At 37.9% G+C, this 20,264-nt stretch overlaps 1 protein-coding gene across 6 annotated transcripts in view; it reads right to left on the minus strand.

Moving 5' to 3' along the window:
* The window catches only part of CNOT1 (CCR4-NOT transcription complex subunit 1), a 113,087-nt gene that overhangs the window by 64,698 nt on the left and 28,125 nt on the right, over positions 1–20,264 (minus strand). For all 6 annotated transcript variants that reach the window (XM_059382605.1, XM_059382601.1, XM_059382606.1 and 3 more), the window contains exons 2-8: positions 19,113–19,388; positions 4,252–4,359; positions 3,349–3,447; positions 2,877–2,945; positions 2,736–2,790; positions 2,280–2,483; positions 697–865 (exon numbers count right to left, since the gene is read on the minus strand). In XM_059382605.1, coding sequence (XP_059238588.1) covers positions 697–865; positions 2,280–2,483; positions 2,736–2,790; positions 2,877–2,945; positions 3,349–3,447; positions 4,252–4,359; positions 19,113–19,214 — 806 coding nt within the window. In that variant the 5' untranslated portion in view covers positions 19,215–19,388. The remainder of the gene's footprint in view (positions 1–696; positions 866–2,279; positions 2,484–2,735; positions 2,791–2,876; positions 2,946–3,348; positions 3,448–4,251; positions 4,360–19,112; positions 19,389–20,264) is intronic.

The following is a 20,264-nucleotide window of genomic DNA, read 5'->3' on the forward strand; positions in this document are numbered from 1 at the left end:
AAATATCTCTCTCCTCCCCTAGTTTCTCAATTATATATATATATATACACACACATACATACATATATATATATAAATTAATACAGGCATACCTGGGAGATTTTGTAGGTTTAGCTCTACACAACCATTAACAGATCAAGTCAAACGAACTTATTCACTTCCCGGTGTAAGTTATGTTTACACTATACTGCAGGTCTACTGCATGTGCAATTGCATTACATCTAAACAAAATGTACATACCTGAATTAAAAAATACTCTTTTGATAAAAATTGCTAGCTATCATCTGAGCTTTCAGTGAGTTGTAATCACTGATGACAAACCACCATTATACAGTAATATTACTATATTACTATACAAATATAGTAATGAAAAAGTTTGAAATACTGTGAGAAATGTCAGAATGTGACACAAAGACAAACTAATAAGCAAATGTTATTGGGAAAATGGTGGCAACAGACCTGCTGTATACAGGTTGCCACAAACTTCAGTTTGGAGAAAAAGTGCAGTATCTATGAAACACAACAAAGTGAAGCATACAAAATGAGGTATGCCTGTGTGTGGAAGATTAAATTCAGAAGCAAAACTCAGAGACAAAGATGAGGGCACATTAACTAATCTTAGGAACTTGCCTTAAAGAATTATTACATCATATCTGGCACAAGAGTAATCAGAAGTTCAGTACGTTTTATACCAACCTTGCACAAAAGCCATAGCCTACTTCCTGCATAAAATCAGCCAAGGAGCTCTCCATCATGGTTTTAGCTACCCCTCCAGAATCAGGCAGGATCCTGTCCATTAGAATGTCCCGTTTTTCAGGGTATAAAAGTGGTGCAAGCACCACGGGACAGCGTTCCTGGGGAAAATCTGAAGGACAAAAGATTACAACTGCTATACTGATTAAAAACAAACTATCCTCATTTACTCTTTCTAGAAGCCCCCAAACCTGAATCTTCCACACATTCATTTTCAAAGTTTTTTTCCAATCCAACTCATCCAAGTTAGGACCTTAACACCAATTCCAAAATATGGGTGCTTTTGCTTGGGTATATATTTTTAAGTTTTGTATTAGGATCCTAATACAACACCTAGAGACCAAGTCACATCCTAAATATTACTTCAAATTTTCACAGTAGGACTATCAGTTTCCATACAAAAAAGACATCAGAGACAATTAGAATATCACTATCAATTTCAGGAAGAAAATTTCTTATCACTGAGAAGTTAATGCAGTTTAAAATTAAACTGACGCCTGGGTGGCTGTCAGTTAAGTGGCTGCCTTCAGCTCAGGTCATGATCCCAGGATCCTGGGATCCAGTCCTACATCCGGCTCCTTGCTCAGCAGGGGAGCCTGCGTCTCCCCCTGCCTCTACTCTCTCTGACAAATAAATAAATAAAATCCTTAAAAAAAAAAAAAAAGTAGCTGTTAAAAAAAATTTTTTAATTAAATTCAACTATATAGGGGGCACCTGTCTAGTTCAGTTGATACAGCATGGAATTCTTGATCTCAGAGTTTTGAGTTCAAGCCTCTCATGAGGTGCAGAGACTACTTAAATAGATAAGCGTACTTTAAAAATATTTTAAATTAAGGGACACTTTGGTAGCTCAGTCAGTTAAGTACACAACTCTTACTTTTAGGTCAGGTCATGGCCTCAGAGTCCTGGGACTGAGCTGGGCAATCAGTGGGGAGTCTGCTTCTTTTCTCCCTCTCCCTCTGCCCTTTCCCCCAGCTGGTAGGCATTTTCTCTTTCTCTCTCAAATAAATAAATCTATCTTTTAAAAGATTTTTTTTAAAAGGTAAGAGTGAAAATAAATAGTGGTTAGTGTATAATCAAAGATTTGTTTTAAGAAGACTACTCAGCTCCACAAAACAAAAATCAGAGAAAAGAACATCAACAACAGGACCAGGAGTTATCTTAGCAGAGCAATTCAAATAGTCCAAGAACTAAAGTGGGCATATCAATAATGACCAATTTTTTCTAAGTAAAAAGAGTATGTCCCAACAACATAGTTTCCATCACCTTAAAGGAGAAAAAAAGACTATATGAAACATACCAAGTCTTAACCGAGATTGTTATCTATAGGACAAGATTACTGAAGTTACATTCATTTTATACCTTTCCTATGGGGCTTTAATCACTTTCATATGTGAAATTACAAAATTCTCTCTTAAAAAATGAAAAGTAAATCATCGTCTTCATGTGTATTCTAAAATCCTTCTGTCATGTATTTGTGTTCATCCTAAGAAATCACCTTTTGTAAGCAATAGATACTCTTTTACCTCTGCGCAGCGTCTTAAGAAAAGCGTCTATTTGTTCCTGTCCAACTCCAAAGGCTCCCTTCTGCCCAAAGAGGAGATGGGAGAGGAGGAGATGTAGGACCTCTATTGCTATATCTTGGAAGCCACCTTCTTGATTTCCACTGACGTCTGCGTCAATGTAAGAACGCAGAAGATCAGGAAGCTTCTGTTTGATAAACTGGGCAGCTAGAAGTCAGGTAAATCAAAAACCACAAGTTACTTTTGCACCACAACAGGTAAAAACTCACATCAGAACACAGATGACCATCATCTTCATTCACCAACTCACCCCTCACCCGCTCATGTTTAAGACAAACTAAAAGAAAATAATCTTAGATTATTTTACTAAGTCTAAACTATGAAGCCTCAAGATTCAAAAACTCATGGGTTTTAAAGAAATAATTTCACTACAGGATCTTTAAGAAAAAAGTAACTTACCAAAACCTCTGAGATCTGAGCTGGAAGAATTCAAGAGGGCAAGGCCAAAAATTACCTGAAACAATAGGGATTAGGTTGTTCAAAGAGTCAAGTAACTGTTTCAATTCCAATTTTGCCTATCTCTCTTCTTAAATCACTTACCTCTTGTACTTTGCTTAACTTGAGAACTTTACTCAGCTGGGCAAATAAGTGGGGTGCAGGCTTTAAACTCTGAAACAAACCAAACTTTATTTTAAAACAAGAAGAACTTAAAAAGAAAAAAGAACGTAATGATTTTCAAGATAAAAACACCTATTCACTCAATCAAGGTACTACACAGGAGTGAAAGAATTCTGTAGTCTTATCAGAAACAACACCCCATATCCTAGAACTGTGAAATGACAATCTTAAGACTTCACATGATCTGGTTTTAGTAAGTCTCTACTTATTATCAAACTGTCTTGATTTTGCTAGAAAATTAAAAAACCCCAAACTACTGAAAATTTTAAATTAAAATAGATCACTATGAGATCAAGGTTTAAAGCCTTTTTAGAAAGTCACATTCTTTAAAAAAAAAAAAAAAAAAAAAGGAAAGTCATATTCTTAAGACTACTAAGACAAAAGCAATACCAACCTTCTGATAGTGCAATGGATTATCAATGGCATAGGACAGCGTCGAAATAAAATTTGGCTTTGTAATCAGCGACGCACACTCCTGAATCAGAAACTGAGTCTTTAAAAATAAAAAGTGAATCTTCATTAGCACTAACATTCATCTCTTCACAGACGCAGAGGTACTCAGAACATTAAAGCATAATCCAATACTGTATATTGTTTCCATACCTTATCAAAATTAGCTCTTTAAAAATCCCATTTAAACTACTTAAGAGTCTACTAGCAACAAGTTAAACATCAACACCTTTACAAAATAGTTTCCCTTGACAGATAACTGTAAGGAACAATATAATGACAAACCATTACCAGACTGAAAATCAAACCAAAGAAATTCTATCTAGAACAAGAGATCCCCTCTCTGCCTTACTTACTTGTCAAGCAGGACTTCCCCCATTCCTGTTTCCCACAGGCAGGTCTGATCCCCAGCAATCTAAGCCGGACCTAGGTAGCTATTAATGGTCAGCAGCCAGGCAGGAGAGGGGAAGGACGAAAAAAAAGGACAAGTCCCGGGACGCCTGGGTGGCTCAGTGGGTTAAAGCCTCTACTTTCAGATCAGGTCATGATCCCAGGGTCCTGGGATCGAGTCCCGCATCGGGCTCTCTGCTTCCACAGGAAGCCTGCTTCCTCCTCTCTCTCTCTGCCTGCATCTCTCCTACTTGTGATCTCTGTCTGTCAAATAAATAAATAAAATCTTAAAAAAAAAAAAAAAAAAAAAAAAGGACAAGTCCCAATACCTTTCATTCATTCAGTCAGCTAAGATGACTCGGCATGACTTGTAGGTGTTATTTGCTACACAATGCCCAAGATGCAATTCACTGAACAATTAAATCTAAGTAAACATAAATTCTGTAAGCCCCAATACCTGATGAAAATCTTTGCCACTGCTTTTACCATCGCCACTGAAATCCACATGTGAAAATAGGCAGCGTAATAAATGCCTGTCTGCCTCTGGACCGTGCCGATTCACAATCTATAAAGACCAAAAATATAAATTTATAGTCACCATTAAAGAGAATTTAACAAAAAAAAGTCTCTATGCAAAATCCCAAAATACATTAATTGTTCATTTTGATTAAGAGTTATAGGAATTAATAAAATGGAGGTGCCAACATTTTATAATTGTTTTTTAAATGTTTCCTACAGTCACGGACAGGAAAAGTAGAATAAATTAATTAGTTCATATAAATAACTGTGTGCACTTTGGTCAGTATCTAAACCAACACACAAAGTAACAAAAATGACATGTAATAAGAATAGAGAATGTTTTTCTTTTTCTTTTTTTTAAAGTTGTAAGGCAACAATTCTGTAACAAACTGTATTTATTCAAGTTTCACTTCTTCTATGCATTATAAATCACTCTAACGCAACGGTAACTCCTTAAAATAGACAAGGCAATGACTTAAATAAACCAGTCTGGGGACACCGGGTGGGCTCACTGGGTCAAGCATGCCGCCCCTGATCTCGGCTCAGGTCTCCATCTCAGGGTTTTGGGTTCAAGCCTCACACTGGGCTCCACACTGGGCATAGAGCTTACTTAAAAAAATAAATACAAAAAAATAAAGTCTGACTTCAGTACTTTAGATCTTTAGATGCTGCCCACAAGCTCCATTAGTTTCTTGCTGTTTCTCAAATTTACCAATGTTGGTACTTGCTATTCTAACTTAAAGTTTTAGGCATCTACATATGGGCTGTTCTCTCAGTTCCTTTCATAGCTACATGACCAGCCCCACCATCACCACTTTATCCTGCTTTACTTTTCCCCGTAGAGCTTATGGCCACCTGATAATTTCTGTTTATTTTCTATGTCCCTCACTAGATTAAGTTGCACAAGAGCACAGAATTTATGCTGTGATACTCATTTCTTCACACTTAGAAAAGAGCTTAGCACACAGTAAGTACAGAATAATCATTTATCAAATGCTTTTTTGAGATATTACAAGTAATATTTTCTTACACTTTAGGCTAAGTATGATACTGAGATTCCTTGGTTTTATCTTCAACAATTCTGTCAAAATTTACTGCAATTTTATAGATGAAGAGACGAACACTTGCATCAGATTATATGAGCCTTAAATCCCATAGTGGATGAGCTGAGAAATCAGAATTCATAGTCCAACTCCAGAGCCTATATGCTTTCCACTGAATCGTAATTATGTGGTACATGGTTAAATTAACTTATTTCAGTTTCAGTTTTTCCCACCCTGAAAACTCAGGTAGTTAAACATAAGACACCAATTTTTACACTGTCCTACAGATATTTAAAATTAAAAATCAATAAAATCAAATAATAAGAACCTCGACATCTCAAAAAATTACTGTGAACCTATTCACAATGTATTGATTCTCTGGGCTCTTACAGTTCCTTAAGTCCTATAAAAGCAGAGATTATTTTTTTCCCTATCCCCTAGAATGCTAAAAACATCTTAAAGAGGCAATTCAAATTAGTCAGGAATAAAATTACTTATGCTCCAACCACCAAATGGATCTCTCCCTAAAATGAACAAGAATACTTGGCTTTGGGGCGCCTGGGTGGCTCAGTCTATTAAGCCTCTGCCTTTGGCTCAGATCATAATCCCAGGGTCCTGGGATCGAGCCCACATAGGGAGGTCTATGCTCAGCAGGGATCCTGCTTCTCCCTCTCCCTGGCACTCTGTTTGTGGGCATGTGCTTTGCTCTGTCAAACAAATAAATGAAACCTTTAGGAAGAAAAAAAGAGATCATCTGGCTTAACAAGTATTTGACCACATACTAGATACTATGCAAGGTACAGCAAATGTAGCAGGAGAGAGCAATGGGCTTTATAGCTCTCATGAAGTATGATCTCACAGGGGGAAAAAGTATGAAGAATTTCTGATAATACTGTCATAGGAAAAAACAAAACAGGGTTATGTGACATGGATAGGAGGGGGGAGTGGTGCCTCAGAAAGGCCTTCCCTAAAGATGTAACATATAAGCTGAGATTTAAAATACTGAGGTAACAACAATCACAGAAAGAGCTTGAGGAAAGATCATTTCAGGCAAAAAGTAAATAGTATGCAGGGGCGCCTGGGTGGCTCAGTAGGTTAAAGCCTCAGCCTTCAGCTCAGGTCATGATCCCAGGGTCCTGAGATCAAGCCCTGCATTGGGCTCTCTGCTCAGCGGCAAGCCTGCTTCCCCCTCTCTATCTGCCTGTTTCTCTGTCTACTTGTGATCTCTGTCAAATAAATAAAATCTTAAAAGAAAAAAAAGTAGATAGTATGCAAATGCATTTAATAACAAAAAAAGTCAGAGGGAGTCAAGTTCAAGAGTCTAGATCATGGTTAAGGAACCTACCAACTTATCTGCTATTACACCAATCTAAAAATGGAAGAGATATTCTGCTTGACTGTTAAAAGCCAAAGAACAAAACAAACAAAACAAAACACACAAAACAGGGGCGCCTGGCTATCTCAGTCAGTTAAGCTTCAGGCTCTTGGTTTCAGCTTGGGTTATGATAGCAAGGTTGTGGGAATTCTGTTCAGATACTTTCTCCCTTCCTCCTCTGCCCCTCCTGGCTCGTACTCTCACTTTCTCAAATAAATAAATAAATAAAATCTTTAAAAAACAAAAAAATGTTTAAGTTTTTAACTAGAATAAACAATCTTATGACTGTCTCTTCTCATCCTTCCACTGACTTCTACAATATTATGTAATTTTACAATTGCTTTTACAGTCACTCAATCTTACCAACAACCCTAGGAAGGACAAACAATACCACATTAATACAGATAAAGATTCTTTTTAGAAAATCAAGGTTGCAATGACTAACAAATTTCACACATAAGTTGCAGGATAGTGGTATGATCTGAAGATGTGTTTTGTAACTGCTAGGTAAACAGAATGTTCATTCAGTGATACCACGCTGCCCCTTCATTAGAAGAAAACTTTTCCTGTTTTGTTTTCCCACTAAAGTGCTATTTTAAAAGCATGGTCTTGGATTGCAAAGATGTTGAAATAAGATATCATTGCTCCCACAAGATCAAGTCCTACGCATTTTCACTTAAAATTTAAACCATTCCACTCACTGAACAGGGGAGACCAGTAAAATATTTCAGTTTTAGATTAAGTACATTACAATCTGGTAATTGAATCTTTAGGCTACATTGAAAATAAATTAACTGTATCAAAAGCAAACTACAATATTTCTATAATGATCTGATCTGTAGTTAGAGTAACAAATTCTCATCTACAATCACATATTAAGAGGAACATTAACAAACAGTGCATTTACAGTGGTAGAGATTCAGAAAACCATGTGAAATGGTTAGAAAAAGGGGACACTATCTGCCCTAGAGAACACATGAGAAAGAATTAAAGATTTAATTGTGTGAAGGGTAATTACATGAAATAATTAATCTTATACAGAGAAAGAGCCTCAAACATTTATTTTAGCTCACTGTAAGAAAATTCCTAATAATGTTGTCCACAAAAGGTAACTTCCATAGTAAGAAACAACAAAAATCCCTCTCTATTAATACTTGTTACACTCTTCTTTGGGTAGAATGTTGATAATCAGCAGTTACCTGATGATTTATGCCTGCGACGTAGCGCCAAAAAGCAGATTTTGTGTGTGTGTGTGTGTGTGTATGGATATAGATTTTCACACAAACGCTCTAAAAGACTTATAAAAAGAAAAATACAAAACCTAACAGATTATCTCAAAGGTATTAAAAAAAAACAAGATTCCACACAACTACGAAGTACCAATTTTGGGGCACCTGTGGCTCAGTCAGTTAAGCTCAAGTTATCATCTCAGGGTCATGAGAACCCCTCCCCCACTTCAAAAATAAGTATCAGATTTTTGAAATTTTTTTTTTTAAGATTTTTATTTATTTACTTGATAGAGATCACAAGCAGACAGAGAGGCAGGCAGAGAGAGGGGGGAAGCAGGCTCCCCGCTGAGCAGAGAGCCTGATGTGGGGCTCGATCCCAGGACCCCGAGATCATGACCTGAGCCGAAGGCAGAGGCCTAAACCACTAAGCCACCCAGGCGCCCCAGATTTTTGAAATTTAAATTGAAGGCAGTAACTCTATACCTTACAATAATCACAGTTTTAGACTGTAATACACTCTACAGAGGTAATAAAGCATCTTCATATTTATCATACTTGTTAAACAATTTTAACTTTTAAAAAAATACTGATTTTAGTTTTCATTATCCTATCTGTATGAATAACTTTGGGTTTCTATGAAATATTTTGGATTTACTTGAATCCATTTCAATATATAATATATTTCCAGTAATGGGTGCCTGATTGTCTCAGTTGATGGAGCACACTACTCTTGATCTCAGGTAGTTGAGTTCAAGCCCCACAATGGGTGGGCACGGAGCCCACCTTAAAAAAAAAAAGAACGAGGTGCACCTGGGTGGCTCAGTGGGTTAAGCTGCTGCCTTCGGCTCAGGTCATGATCTCAGGGTCCTGAGATCGAGTCCCACATCGGGCTCTCTGCTCAGCGGGGAGCCTGCTTCCTCCTCTCTCTCTGCCTGCCTCTCTGCCTACTTGTGATCTCTCTGTCAAATAAATAAATAAAATCTTAAAAAAAAAAAAAAAAAAAGAATTGAAACAACCAAAAACCACATTTCTAGGAAAACTAAATCGCTTTTTAAATAAAAGTTTTACAGATAACTTTGGGAACAAAAATTTTACATAATTATCAAACAAAACTAAATTATTAAAAACGTATTATCTAAATACTTAAAGTAATAAATAAACAATGAAGCCAAAACTATATCCACCTGGTGGTATAACTATGCAGAGAACTACTCTAAATAACTATAATATAGTAATCTGATGGTACCTCTCTAGTGAGATACTAGTCATATCTCATTTCATTGCACTTTGTAGATAATGTTTTTTGTTTATCGAATTGAAGATTTACAGCAACTGTTTACAGTGCCATTTCTACAGAAGCATTTGCTCGCTTCTTGTCTGTCACATTTTGGTAATTCTCACAATATTTCAAATTTTCCCATTATGTTTCTTATGGTCATCTGTGATCAGTGATCTTGGATGTTACTATTAGAATTGTTTCAGGGCACCATGAACTACGCCCATATACAAGGGCAAACGTAATAAATATCTTGTGTGTTCTGTCTACTCCACCAACTGGCTGTTCCCCAAACTTCTATCTTTTACCTGAGACACAGCAATACTGAAATTAGACCAATTAATTACCCTACAATGGCCTCCTAAGTGTTGAAGAGTCAAACACATCTCACTTGAAATCAAAAGATAGAAATGATTAAGGTCGGGCGCCTGGGTGGCTCAGTGGGTTAAGCCGCTGCCTTCGGCTCAGGTCATGATCTCAGGGTCCTGGGATCGAGTCCCGCATCGGGCTCTCTGCTCAGCAGGGAGCCTGCTTCCTCCTCTCTCTCTCTCTGCCTGCCTCTCTGCCTACTTGTGATCTCTGTCAAATAAATAAATAAATAAATCTAAAAAAAAAAAAAAAAAAAAAAAAGAAATGATTAAGGTCAGTTGAGGATGGCATGTTTAAAGTCGAAAAGGCCAAAAGCTAGTCCTCTTGTGCCTATGTTAGCCAAGGTGTAAATGCAAAGAAAAAAATTCTTAAAGGAAATTAAGTGGTACTCCAAAGAACATACAAATGATAAGAAAGAAGAGTCTTACTGCTGGTACGGGGAAAGTTTTGGGGGTCTACACACATCAAACCAGCCACAGCATTCCCTTAAGCCAAAGCCCTAACCTCTCTCGAACTGTATAAAGCCTGACATAGATGAGGAAGCTACAGAAGAAAAATATGAAGCTAGCACAGGTTGGCTCATGGGGTTTAAGGAAAGAAGCCATCTCCATAAAAGCACAAGGTAAAGCAAAGGCTGATAAAGAAGCTACAGCAAGTTGTCCAGAAGATCTGGCCAAATAATGAAGGCTGCTACACTAAACAACAAATTTTCAATGAAGATGGAAACAGACTTCTATTAGAATGAGATGCCATTTGGGACTTTCACAGCTAGAGAAAAGTCAATGCCTACTTCAAAGGACAGGCTGACTCTCTTGTTAGGGACTAGTGCACCAGGATCAAAGGACAGGCTGACTCTCTTGTTAGGGACTAGTGCACCAGGAGTCTGTATGTTGAAGCCAACGTTCACTTACCATTCTGAAAATCCTTGGGCCCTTACAAATTATGCTAAAGTGACCCTGCCTGTGCACTATATAAATCGAACAAAACCTGGAGGACAGCACATTTGTTTACAACATGGTTTACTGAATATTTACTGTTGAGACCTACTGTTCAGAAAGAGGTTTCTTTCAAAATATTACTGATCCCTGACAACGTACCAAGTCACCCAAAAGCTCTGATCAAGATGTGTAACAAGATTAATATTGTTTTCTAGTCTGCTAACACAACATCCATTCTGCAGCCTATATGGATCAAGTAGTCACCTCAACCTTCCAGTCTTGCTATTTAAGAAATATCTTAATATTTAAGAAATACATTTCTTAAAGCTAGAGCCACTACAGATAGCAATATTTTTAATGGATCTGAGCAAAGTAAACTGAACCTTTTGGGAAGGATTTGCCATTCTAGATGCCATCCAAGAAGAACATTCAAGATTCAGGAAGAGGTCAAAATATCAACATTAACAGGAGTTAATGGAAGAAGTTGATTCCAACCCTCAAGGATGACTTCAGGGGATGAAGACTTCAGTGGAAGAAGTAACTACAGATGGGGCCGAAATAGCAAGAGAACCAGAACTGATGATTTAACTTAATTGCTGCAATCTCATGATAAAACTTTAACAGATGAGGAGTTGATTCTTTTGAATGAGCAAACAAAGTTTCTTGAGATGGAATTTACTCCTGTTGAAGATTTGGAATGACAAAAAAGGTTAGAATATTACATAAATTTAGCTAATAAAGCAGGAGGTTTGAGAGGACTCAAATTTTTTTTTAAAGATTTTATTTATTGGGATGCCTGGGTGGCTCAGTTGGTTAAGCGGCTGTCTTCGGCTCAGGTCATGGTCCCAGTGTCCTGGGGTCGAGTCCCACATCGGGCTCCTTGCTCGGCAGGGAGCCTGCTTCTCCCTCTGCCTCTGCCTGCCACTCTGTCTGCCTGTGCTCACTCTCGCACGTTCTCTAACAAATAAATAAAATCATTTTAAAAAAAAAAAGATTTTATTTATTTGAGAGAGAGAGAGCAAGCATGAGAAGAAGGGGGTCAGAGGGAGAAGCAGACTCCCCTCAGAGCTGGGAGCCTCCTGTGGGACTCAATCCCAGGACTCTGGGATCATGACCTGAGCTGAAGGCAGTCACTTAACCAACTGAGCCACCGAGGCACCCAGACTCAAATTTTTTTTTAGGATTTTACTTATGTATGTATTTGAGAGAGAAAGCATGCACAAGCAGGAGGAGGATCAGAGGAAAAGGAACAGCAGACTCCACCTTGAGCAGAGAGTACAATGTGGGGCTCCATCTTAGGACGCTGAAGAGTTTATGAATGAGCCAAAACCAGGAGTCAGGCACTCAACCAACTGAGCCACCCAGGAGCCCAGGACTGACTCCAATTCTGAAGTAAGTTCTACTGTGGGTAAAACGCCATCAAAGAACATCATACACTACAGAGAAATCATTCATAAAAGGAGAATCAATCAATGTGGCAAACTTCACTGTTGTCTTATGTTAAGAAACTGCCACAGCCACTCCAACCTTCAGCAACCACCACCCTGACCAGTCAGCAGCCATCAACAAAAGGTAAAACCCTCCACCAGCAAAAAGAGTAACTCTGCTCAAAGGTTATATGATAACATGCTTTAGCAATAAAGTATTTTTTAACAGAAGTGTATACTTTTTAGACATAATGATTTTACATACTTAATAGGCTATACTACAGTATAACAGAACTCTTAAAATTCACTTGACTCACTTTACTGCAATGACCTGGAACCAAACTCACCTTATCTCTGAGATATGTCTAGGAATACCTCTGGGATAGCCTAAGAGCTCCCCTCCCTTCCCCCCTACCTCCTAAAAAAGTAAACTATTTTCCATAACCATAGTGCTATTAACAACGTCAGAACTCTTTATCTGAACTCGACTGTACAGTGTGGAACAGGGTAAACGGCTTTTTATATCACTGAAAATGGAATTTTGTGCATGGGGAAAAAAGAGAGAGAGAGATTTCCAATCATGAACTGAAAGTAAAGATAAGGGGCGCCTGGGTGGTTCAGTGTTAAACAACTGCCTTCCGCTCGGGTCATGATCCCAGGGTCTTGGGATGGAGCCCAGCATCAGGCTCCCTGCTCAGTGGGAACCTGCTTCTCCCTCTCCCACTCCCCTGCTTGTGTTCTCTCTCTGTCTCTCTTTCTCTGTCAAATAAATAAATGGAACCTTAAAAAAAAATTTTTTTTAAAGTAAAGATAAATTGGAAATATCAGTAGTATCAGTATGAACTCTTCGTATATTTGCTCTTTAGCTTTGTACATCGAAAGGCCTAATACTGAACAACTGATCATCAGTGAGCAAACACAAGCGCTGAAATAACTTCCTAAGCCCAAAATGGTGCCATTACTACCCAGGGTGCTGTGTCAGCAAATCAAAACTTAGGTAACTTTCAAATCTCTATAAATGCTCCACTCGACCAGAAATGCAATATATTTATATCAGTGTATCAGTTAACCAATACCCAAAGGTCAAGCCAACTCTGTGCCTTCTCACCTTAAATAAGGTTGACTATGTGGCCCCAACCAACCAGATGTTTTCCATGTCTCTTCCTTGTTTTTTATTTATAATCCTATAAAAATAGCTTCTTTCCTTCTGCCCCATTTTGTAGTCCTCCTAAAGAGGATTGTCCACTTAATGAAGTACTAAATAAAGTTTTTTCACATGACCTAAGTTGTCTCTCTTAATCACTTCTTAACTCAAGAGACAATCTCCATATCCCATTTCCCACTAAATAAACCCAACGCCTCTTAAAGAAACTGCTAATTCCAGGTCCAAAGCAAAAAATACACAAGATGACTCTAGAATATTTTTGTTTCCAGTGCTTCTGAAATGGTATCAAGGACTATAAATATTACAAAATAGGAGGACAGGGGACTCCAAAGCCAACAAGAATAAGCACTCACTGGCCAAAGAGTTTCATCAGTAATACTTTTCAATAAACTCAAATATATCAAATATGTTAAAAATACATGAGTTCCTGGGGCATCTGGGTGGCTCAGTAAGTTGAGTGAATGACTCTTGATTCCAGCTCAGATCATCTCAGGATTGTGGGATCGAGCCCAACATCGGACTCTGCACTGAGGGGAGTCTGCTTGGGATTCTCTCCCTCTACCCCTACTCCCATCCACACACATGCATGCATGCATGTTTGCTCTCTAAAAAGATAAACCTTAAATAAAATACATGAGTTCCCAAGAATACTAAAAAACTCATTTATCGGTCATGTTTGGAAGATGCTCAGAAAGAAGTTACTTTGATAACTGGCAAATAAATAGAGAATCAAGCACTGATCTTGCCCTTCCTATATACAATGTATCTCAGGTAGCCATATAGTTGGTAAGGGTAAGTTTCCCTTTACAGAACTATTTCAAGAATGCTTAACAATAAGACTAACAACATTTCACAATCCCTAACAAATTAATGAATCCAGTCAATGAACAAAGCCCGCTAAAAATCACAGAAGTAGAGGCAACCAGACACTGCAAAGCTCCTGATGGAAGTACATACCATCATCAACTACAAACCGTCCTAAAAGGCGGAAACTCTTAATCTGACTGCATTTCTAAATATACTAACTTACAGAAAATAGAAACTGCAATAAAAGAACATGTTAAACACCACTACAGCAAAATTCACACTCTGGATAATCACAAGACAAACAAGGCAAACAATCTGATTTAACAAAGTAAGTACCTCAAGAAAAAAAGAGTGAGGGAAAACCAAAGATTTTAAAAAAGATCTGATAAGAGCCAATGCAACATACATATTATTTGGATCCTAATTCAAACCCATGTGTGATAAAAAATTTTTTAGATGAAACAAAACAAGAAACTTGAGTATTAACTAGATAGTACATGTTTAAAAAATACTGTTTTGTTTTTTTTGTTTTGTTTTTAAGAGAGAGCATAAATATGAGTCCATGAAAGCTGGGAAGGGGCAAAGTGGGAGAGAAAGAGAATGTCAAACAGGATCCACACCCAGTGCAGAGCCCCAAGTAGTGTTCCTTCTAATCTACCCTAAGATCATGACCTGAGCAGAATGTTTAACCAACCGAGCCACCCAGGCACCCCATAACATGTTTTAAATTAAAATGTGAGAGAGGAAAATAAATAAATAAATAAAATGTGAGAGGGGGCGCCTAGGTGGCTCAGTCAGTTAAGCATCCAACTCTTGATTTCTGCTCAGTCATGATCTCAAGGTTGTGAGATCAAGCTCTGCATTAGGGTTCATGTTCAGCATGGAGTCTGCATGTCTCTCTCCTTCCCTCTTTGCTTTTCATCCAGTTCATGCACATGCTGGCTGTCTCAAATAATAAAACCTTTTAAAAAAAAAGGTGACTAAAAAACTAACGTATGGTACATAGCAGATGATTAAATAGTAGCGGCATAAAATTGTCAGGGCAGGGCGCCTGGGTGGCTCAGTGGTTAAGCCGCTGCCTTCGGCTCAGGTCATGATCTCAGGGTCCTGGGATCGAGTCCCGCATCGGGCTCTCTGCTCAGCAGGGAGCCTGCTTCCTCCTCTCTCTCTCTCTGCCTGCCTCTCTGCCTACTTGTGATTTCTCTCTGTCAAATAAATAAATAAAATCTTTAAAAAAAAAAAAAAAATTGTCAGGGCACATTCTGACCAACACAGCTTTCAGAATTTATCCTAAGGAATTAATCTGAATAAAGGAAAAAAGGTTGATAAGTCTTTAATGATGAGGTGTTACTGGATTTGTTTCTTCAAAGATGAAAATTCCAGGATTTAGAATGACTTAAAGGACCCTGAAATTCATATTGAGGAGGTTAGATTTTGTTCTCTACTAAAAAGACCCCTGAAGGTATTAGAACAATGAACTTAAGCACTGTAATTCATCAAAGCATTAATTGCAATAAACCCTATAAGCATAAAAAGCTGATTATTACAATAAACTACATACACTGAAATACTACATGAAAAGAAAAAAAATCAAATAGGAAATGAGTAATTCCAAGAATTCAGCGCTTCCATCAGAAAGGAAAGGAGAAGAGTAGCCCAAGAATGAATTTCTAAGAATTTATCCTACATAACACATACATAAAAAAAAAGTTTTAATGCACTGTCAATAGCAAAAGCAAAAAATAAAGTATATAATCTAAATGTCCATAAATAATGAAATAAATGTTTCATCCATATAATGGTTTCCTATACAGCCTTAAAAGAACAAACTTTTTATGTACAGGATAATGAATAATTTTTTTTTTAAGGAAGGCTCCACGCCCAACTGGACTCAAACTCAAAACCCCAAGAGATCAAGAGTCAGATGCTCTACCGACTGAGCCAGCCAGGCACCCCAAGAATAATTTCTACGATAGACTGGTAAGTTAAAAAGGAAACAGGGACACTTAAGTGGCTCAGTCGGTTAATGCTCTGCCTTTGACTCAAGTCAAGATTCTAGTGTCTTAGGATCAAGTCCCACATCAGGTTCCTTTGCTCAGTGGGAAGCCTGCTTCTCCCTCTGTCCCTCCCCAATTTGTGCTCTAACAAATAAATAAAATCTTTAAAATAAATAAATAAAATTAAAAAGAAACAACCAAGATACAGAAAACTATCATATGCCAATATGTGAAAAAAGAATGGAAAGTATTTTACTAAGTTTTTTCGTTTAACTTTTTAAAAATAGCTTTATTTAACCTGATTTAGCTTTATAAAAATAATATTTTACTATTTTCTATGTGCAAGCATCTTTGGAAGAACATTTAAGAAACAGCAAACATCAGTTGCCTGTGGGCAGAGAAAGAGTAGGTAGCTGGGGTAATCAGGTTAGTAATATTACCTATTTTAAAGACCTGAGTGGCTCAGTCAGTTAAGCATCTGCCTTCAGCTCAGGTCATGATCTTGGACTCCCAGGACTGAGTCCCTGCTCAGCAGGGAGTCTGCTTCCCCCTCTGCTCCTCACCCTGCTAGTGCTCTCTCAGGTAAGTAAGTAAAATCCTTTAAAAAAAAAAAAAAAAGGGTGTCTGGGTGGCTCAAACTCTTAAGTGTCTGCCTTTGGCTCAGGTCATCTCTGGGTTCTGGGATCAAGCCCCCACATCAGGCTCTCAGCTCAGAAAGGAGTCGGCTTCTCCTTCGCCCTCTGCCTCTCCCCTCAACTCGTGCTCTCTATCCCTCCCTCCCCCAAATGAATAAATAAAATCTTTAAGAATGAAAAAACAGGGACGCCTGGGTGGGTCAGTGGGTTAAGCCTCTGCCTTCGGCTCAGGTCATGATCTCAGAGTCCTGGGATCGAGCCCCACATTGGGTTCTCTGCTCAGCAGGGAGCCTGCTTCCTCCTCTCTCTCTGCCTGCCTCTCTGCTTGCTTGTGATCTCTCTGTCAAATAAATAAATAAAATGTTTAAAAAAAAAAAAAAGAATGAAAAAACAGGGGCGCCTGGGTGGCTCAGTGGGTTAAGCCTCTGCCTTCAGCTCAGGTCATGATCTCAGGGTCCTGGGATCAAGCTCTGCATCAGGCTCTCTGCTCAGCAGGTAGCCTACTTCCTCCTCTCTGACTACTTGTGATCTGTCTCTCTCTCTCTCTCAAATAAATAAATAAAATCTTAAAAAAAAAAGAATAAAAAATAAAAATTAAATTACCTCCAAACACACACCCCAAAAACAAGGAAAGGAGAAAAAACTCCTGAACAATTAATTCTTAGATTTAGCTCAAATAATCAGGCACCTATTTCATTTACAACTTGTATGTATGTACTACCTACCTTATGTAACAACTGTTAATTTATAATGTAGAAAAAGGAGAATTTCCTTTTTTTTAAATAATGCTTAGGACAGGAACTATACTAGGTGCTCTTCTTAACTTCATTTAATCCTAAGAAGGATGTCAGACAAATTTTATACTTAGCCTTATTTTGCAAATGAGGAAAATAATGTTCAGAGAAGATAACCTACTGTCACACAACTAGTGAATTTTAATTTAATAATATATACAATTTTAAGTATAATACTCCATTTATTAATAAAAAGGGGGTACCATCACTACAACTAAAATATAGTATAGTATTTAACTCTCATAAAGATTGAATGAAATGCTCTATAAAACAAACTTGTACTTGAGAACAGTTTAATTTTTAAAACTTGGGGAATCAGGACACCTGGGTGGCTCAGTCCATTATGCATCTGTCTTCAGCTCAAATCATGATCTCAGGGTCCTGGAATCAAGCCCCACGGAAGCCCACATCAGGCTCCCCGCTCAGCAGGGAGTCTGCTTTCCCCTCTCCCACTGCCCCTCCCCAACTCATGAGCACGTTCACTCTCTCTAATGAATAAATTAAATCTTCTTTTAAAAAGAGTAAATATTGGAGGGGGTCAATGGCAAAAAAACTGGGGGGCAAAGGATGAGAACTGACATTTTCTCCAAAGATACACAAAATGCCTATGAAAAGATGTTCAACATCATTAGCTACATAAGCAAAATAATGAGGTACCTGTTCACATCCACTAGAATGAGTATAAACAAAGACAAAAAATAATGAGTGTTAGTGAGGATGAGGAAAAATTGGAACCCTCATTCACTACTTGTGGAAATGAAGAGATGTGGTACCCTGGATAAAGTCTGGAAATTCTTCAGGAAGTGAGAGTTATCCTATAACCCAGCAATTCAATTCTTTCACATATACCCAAAAAATTAAAATCAAATATCCATCCAAAAACTCATAAACAAATGCTGAAAGCCACACTACTCACAACAGCCACAAAATGGAAACAAATTAAATATCCATTTTACAGATAAACTGGAGAATATTCAAAGAACTATTATTCTTATAAATAATATTCACATCGTATTATTACCCATAAAAAGGAAGGAAGTATGGACACAGACTCCAACATAGATGAATCTTTTTCTTAAAGGGGGGGAAGTGAGGGAGAGAATCTTAAGCAGACTCCACACCCAGCACAGAGCCCGAGGAGTAGCTCAATCTCACCACCCTGAGATCCTGACCTGAGCCAAAATCAAGAATCGGACATTTAACTGACTGAGCCACCCAGGTGCCCCAACAAGATGTATGAATCTTAAAAACATTGCGCTAAGTGAAAGAAAACAGGCACAAAAAGCCCCATCTGTTATGACTCCATCTATATGAAATATCCAGAAAAGCGGAAAGATTAGTGGTTGCCAGGAGCTGGAGAGGGGAGGGAGAGCAACTGCTAATGGATTCAAGTATTTCTTTTTGAGGCGATGAAAACATTCTAGATTTAGATGGTGATGATTAAGTAACTTTGTGAATCCACTAGAAACTACTGAATTGCACATTTTATAAGGGGGAGCTTTACAGTTTGTGAAATATATATCTCTCTCTCAATTTTAAAATGTAGATAAGAAAAAAAATGAGACTAAACCAAGTCAGGTATTCATAATTTTTACAGAAAAATTTGTATCTGTGACTCCTTAAAAAAAAAAAAAAAAAAAAAAAAAGATTGGGATAAAATCTCTTATATATTAAAGCTGAGGAGAACGTTCTTTCTACTATACACTCATTCCTTTAATGGTACTTGTTTTCTATGTTTACTTACATGTTGTATTTCCTGCTGGCTGGCTCGGTAGTTTTTCTTGGTTAAATTGTCCACCAGGTAGCTGATTTGAGACAAGGCCAGCGAGAGCGAGTCAAGATTCATTGCTGGTTGGGGCGGAAGCAGGCGGCCGAGCCCGGCGCAAAATCACCATTATTCCCCTTTAGTCACCTCAGAGGCAGGTTAATGCTTTCCTTGTAATTAGCCTATATCTGATGTCTGTACAGTGTCTTCAGTTCTTCTTTACCAGGGGTATTACTCTGTTCTGAAACATGGCACCTGTTTTAAAAAAAGAAAAGGATAAAAATCAGATTTTTTATTTAGTTTTTTACTAGGAGAAAAAGAGTTAAAACATTATCATCTCTCCATCTTAGTACCTGAAATCCCACTAAAGACTCAGGGAAAAAAAATTAGTATGTCTCAACCACCAATTACAGAAGATGCCAAGTCTGAAAAGTAGGCAGGGCCAATATAAAAAGAAGTATCCCCCCTTAAAAAGCTGGAGTTTAGCAAGACAACCTGTATTATCTGGATGTCTATTTATAAATCTACTTCAAAATGATTATTTAGGGGCACCTGGGTGGCTCAGTGGGTTAAGCCGCTGCCTTTGGCTCAGGTCATGATCTCGGGGTCCCGGGATCAAGTCCCGCATCGGGCTCTCTGCTCAGCAGAGAGCCTGCTTCCTCCTCTCTCTCTCTCTCTCTCTGCCTGCCTCTCTGCCTACTTGTGATTTCTCTCTGTCAAATAAATAAATAAAATCTTTAAAAAAAAAAAAAAAAAAAAAAAAAAATGATTATTTATACTATACCCTTTAGAAACAGGAAAGTACTTAGAATTAGGGTTCATGGAAAAAAACATTCATCTGACATTTTCCATTTTCTGTTCCTCTTCCCAGAGCATCTACAGCCTATTTACAAGATCCCATTTATTTAACTAAGTTAATGTGCATTAACTTTCCTGCACGGTTTTGCAATCAGTTTGGTCCTACAGCTGTACCTTAGGGTATATGTTTCAGGTATTTGAATCACTGTCTCAAAGGCAAGTAAGGGCTTCAGAACCCAAATTCCTTCCCACATTGATGAGAATTTTACTAGGAAGATTTAGAAAGGGAAGCCCAAAGCAGAAAATGACAGGATGCTTATCAGTTTAATTCCA

This window comes from Mustela nigripes, chromosome 17 (genome assembly GCF_022355385.1).
Source record: "Mustela nigripes isolate SB6536 chromosome 17, MUSNIG.SB6536, whole genome shotgun sequence".
Lineage (NCBI taxonomy): Eukaryota > Metazoa > Chordata > Mammalia > Carnivora > Mustelidae > Mustela > Mustela nigripes.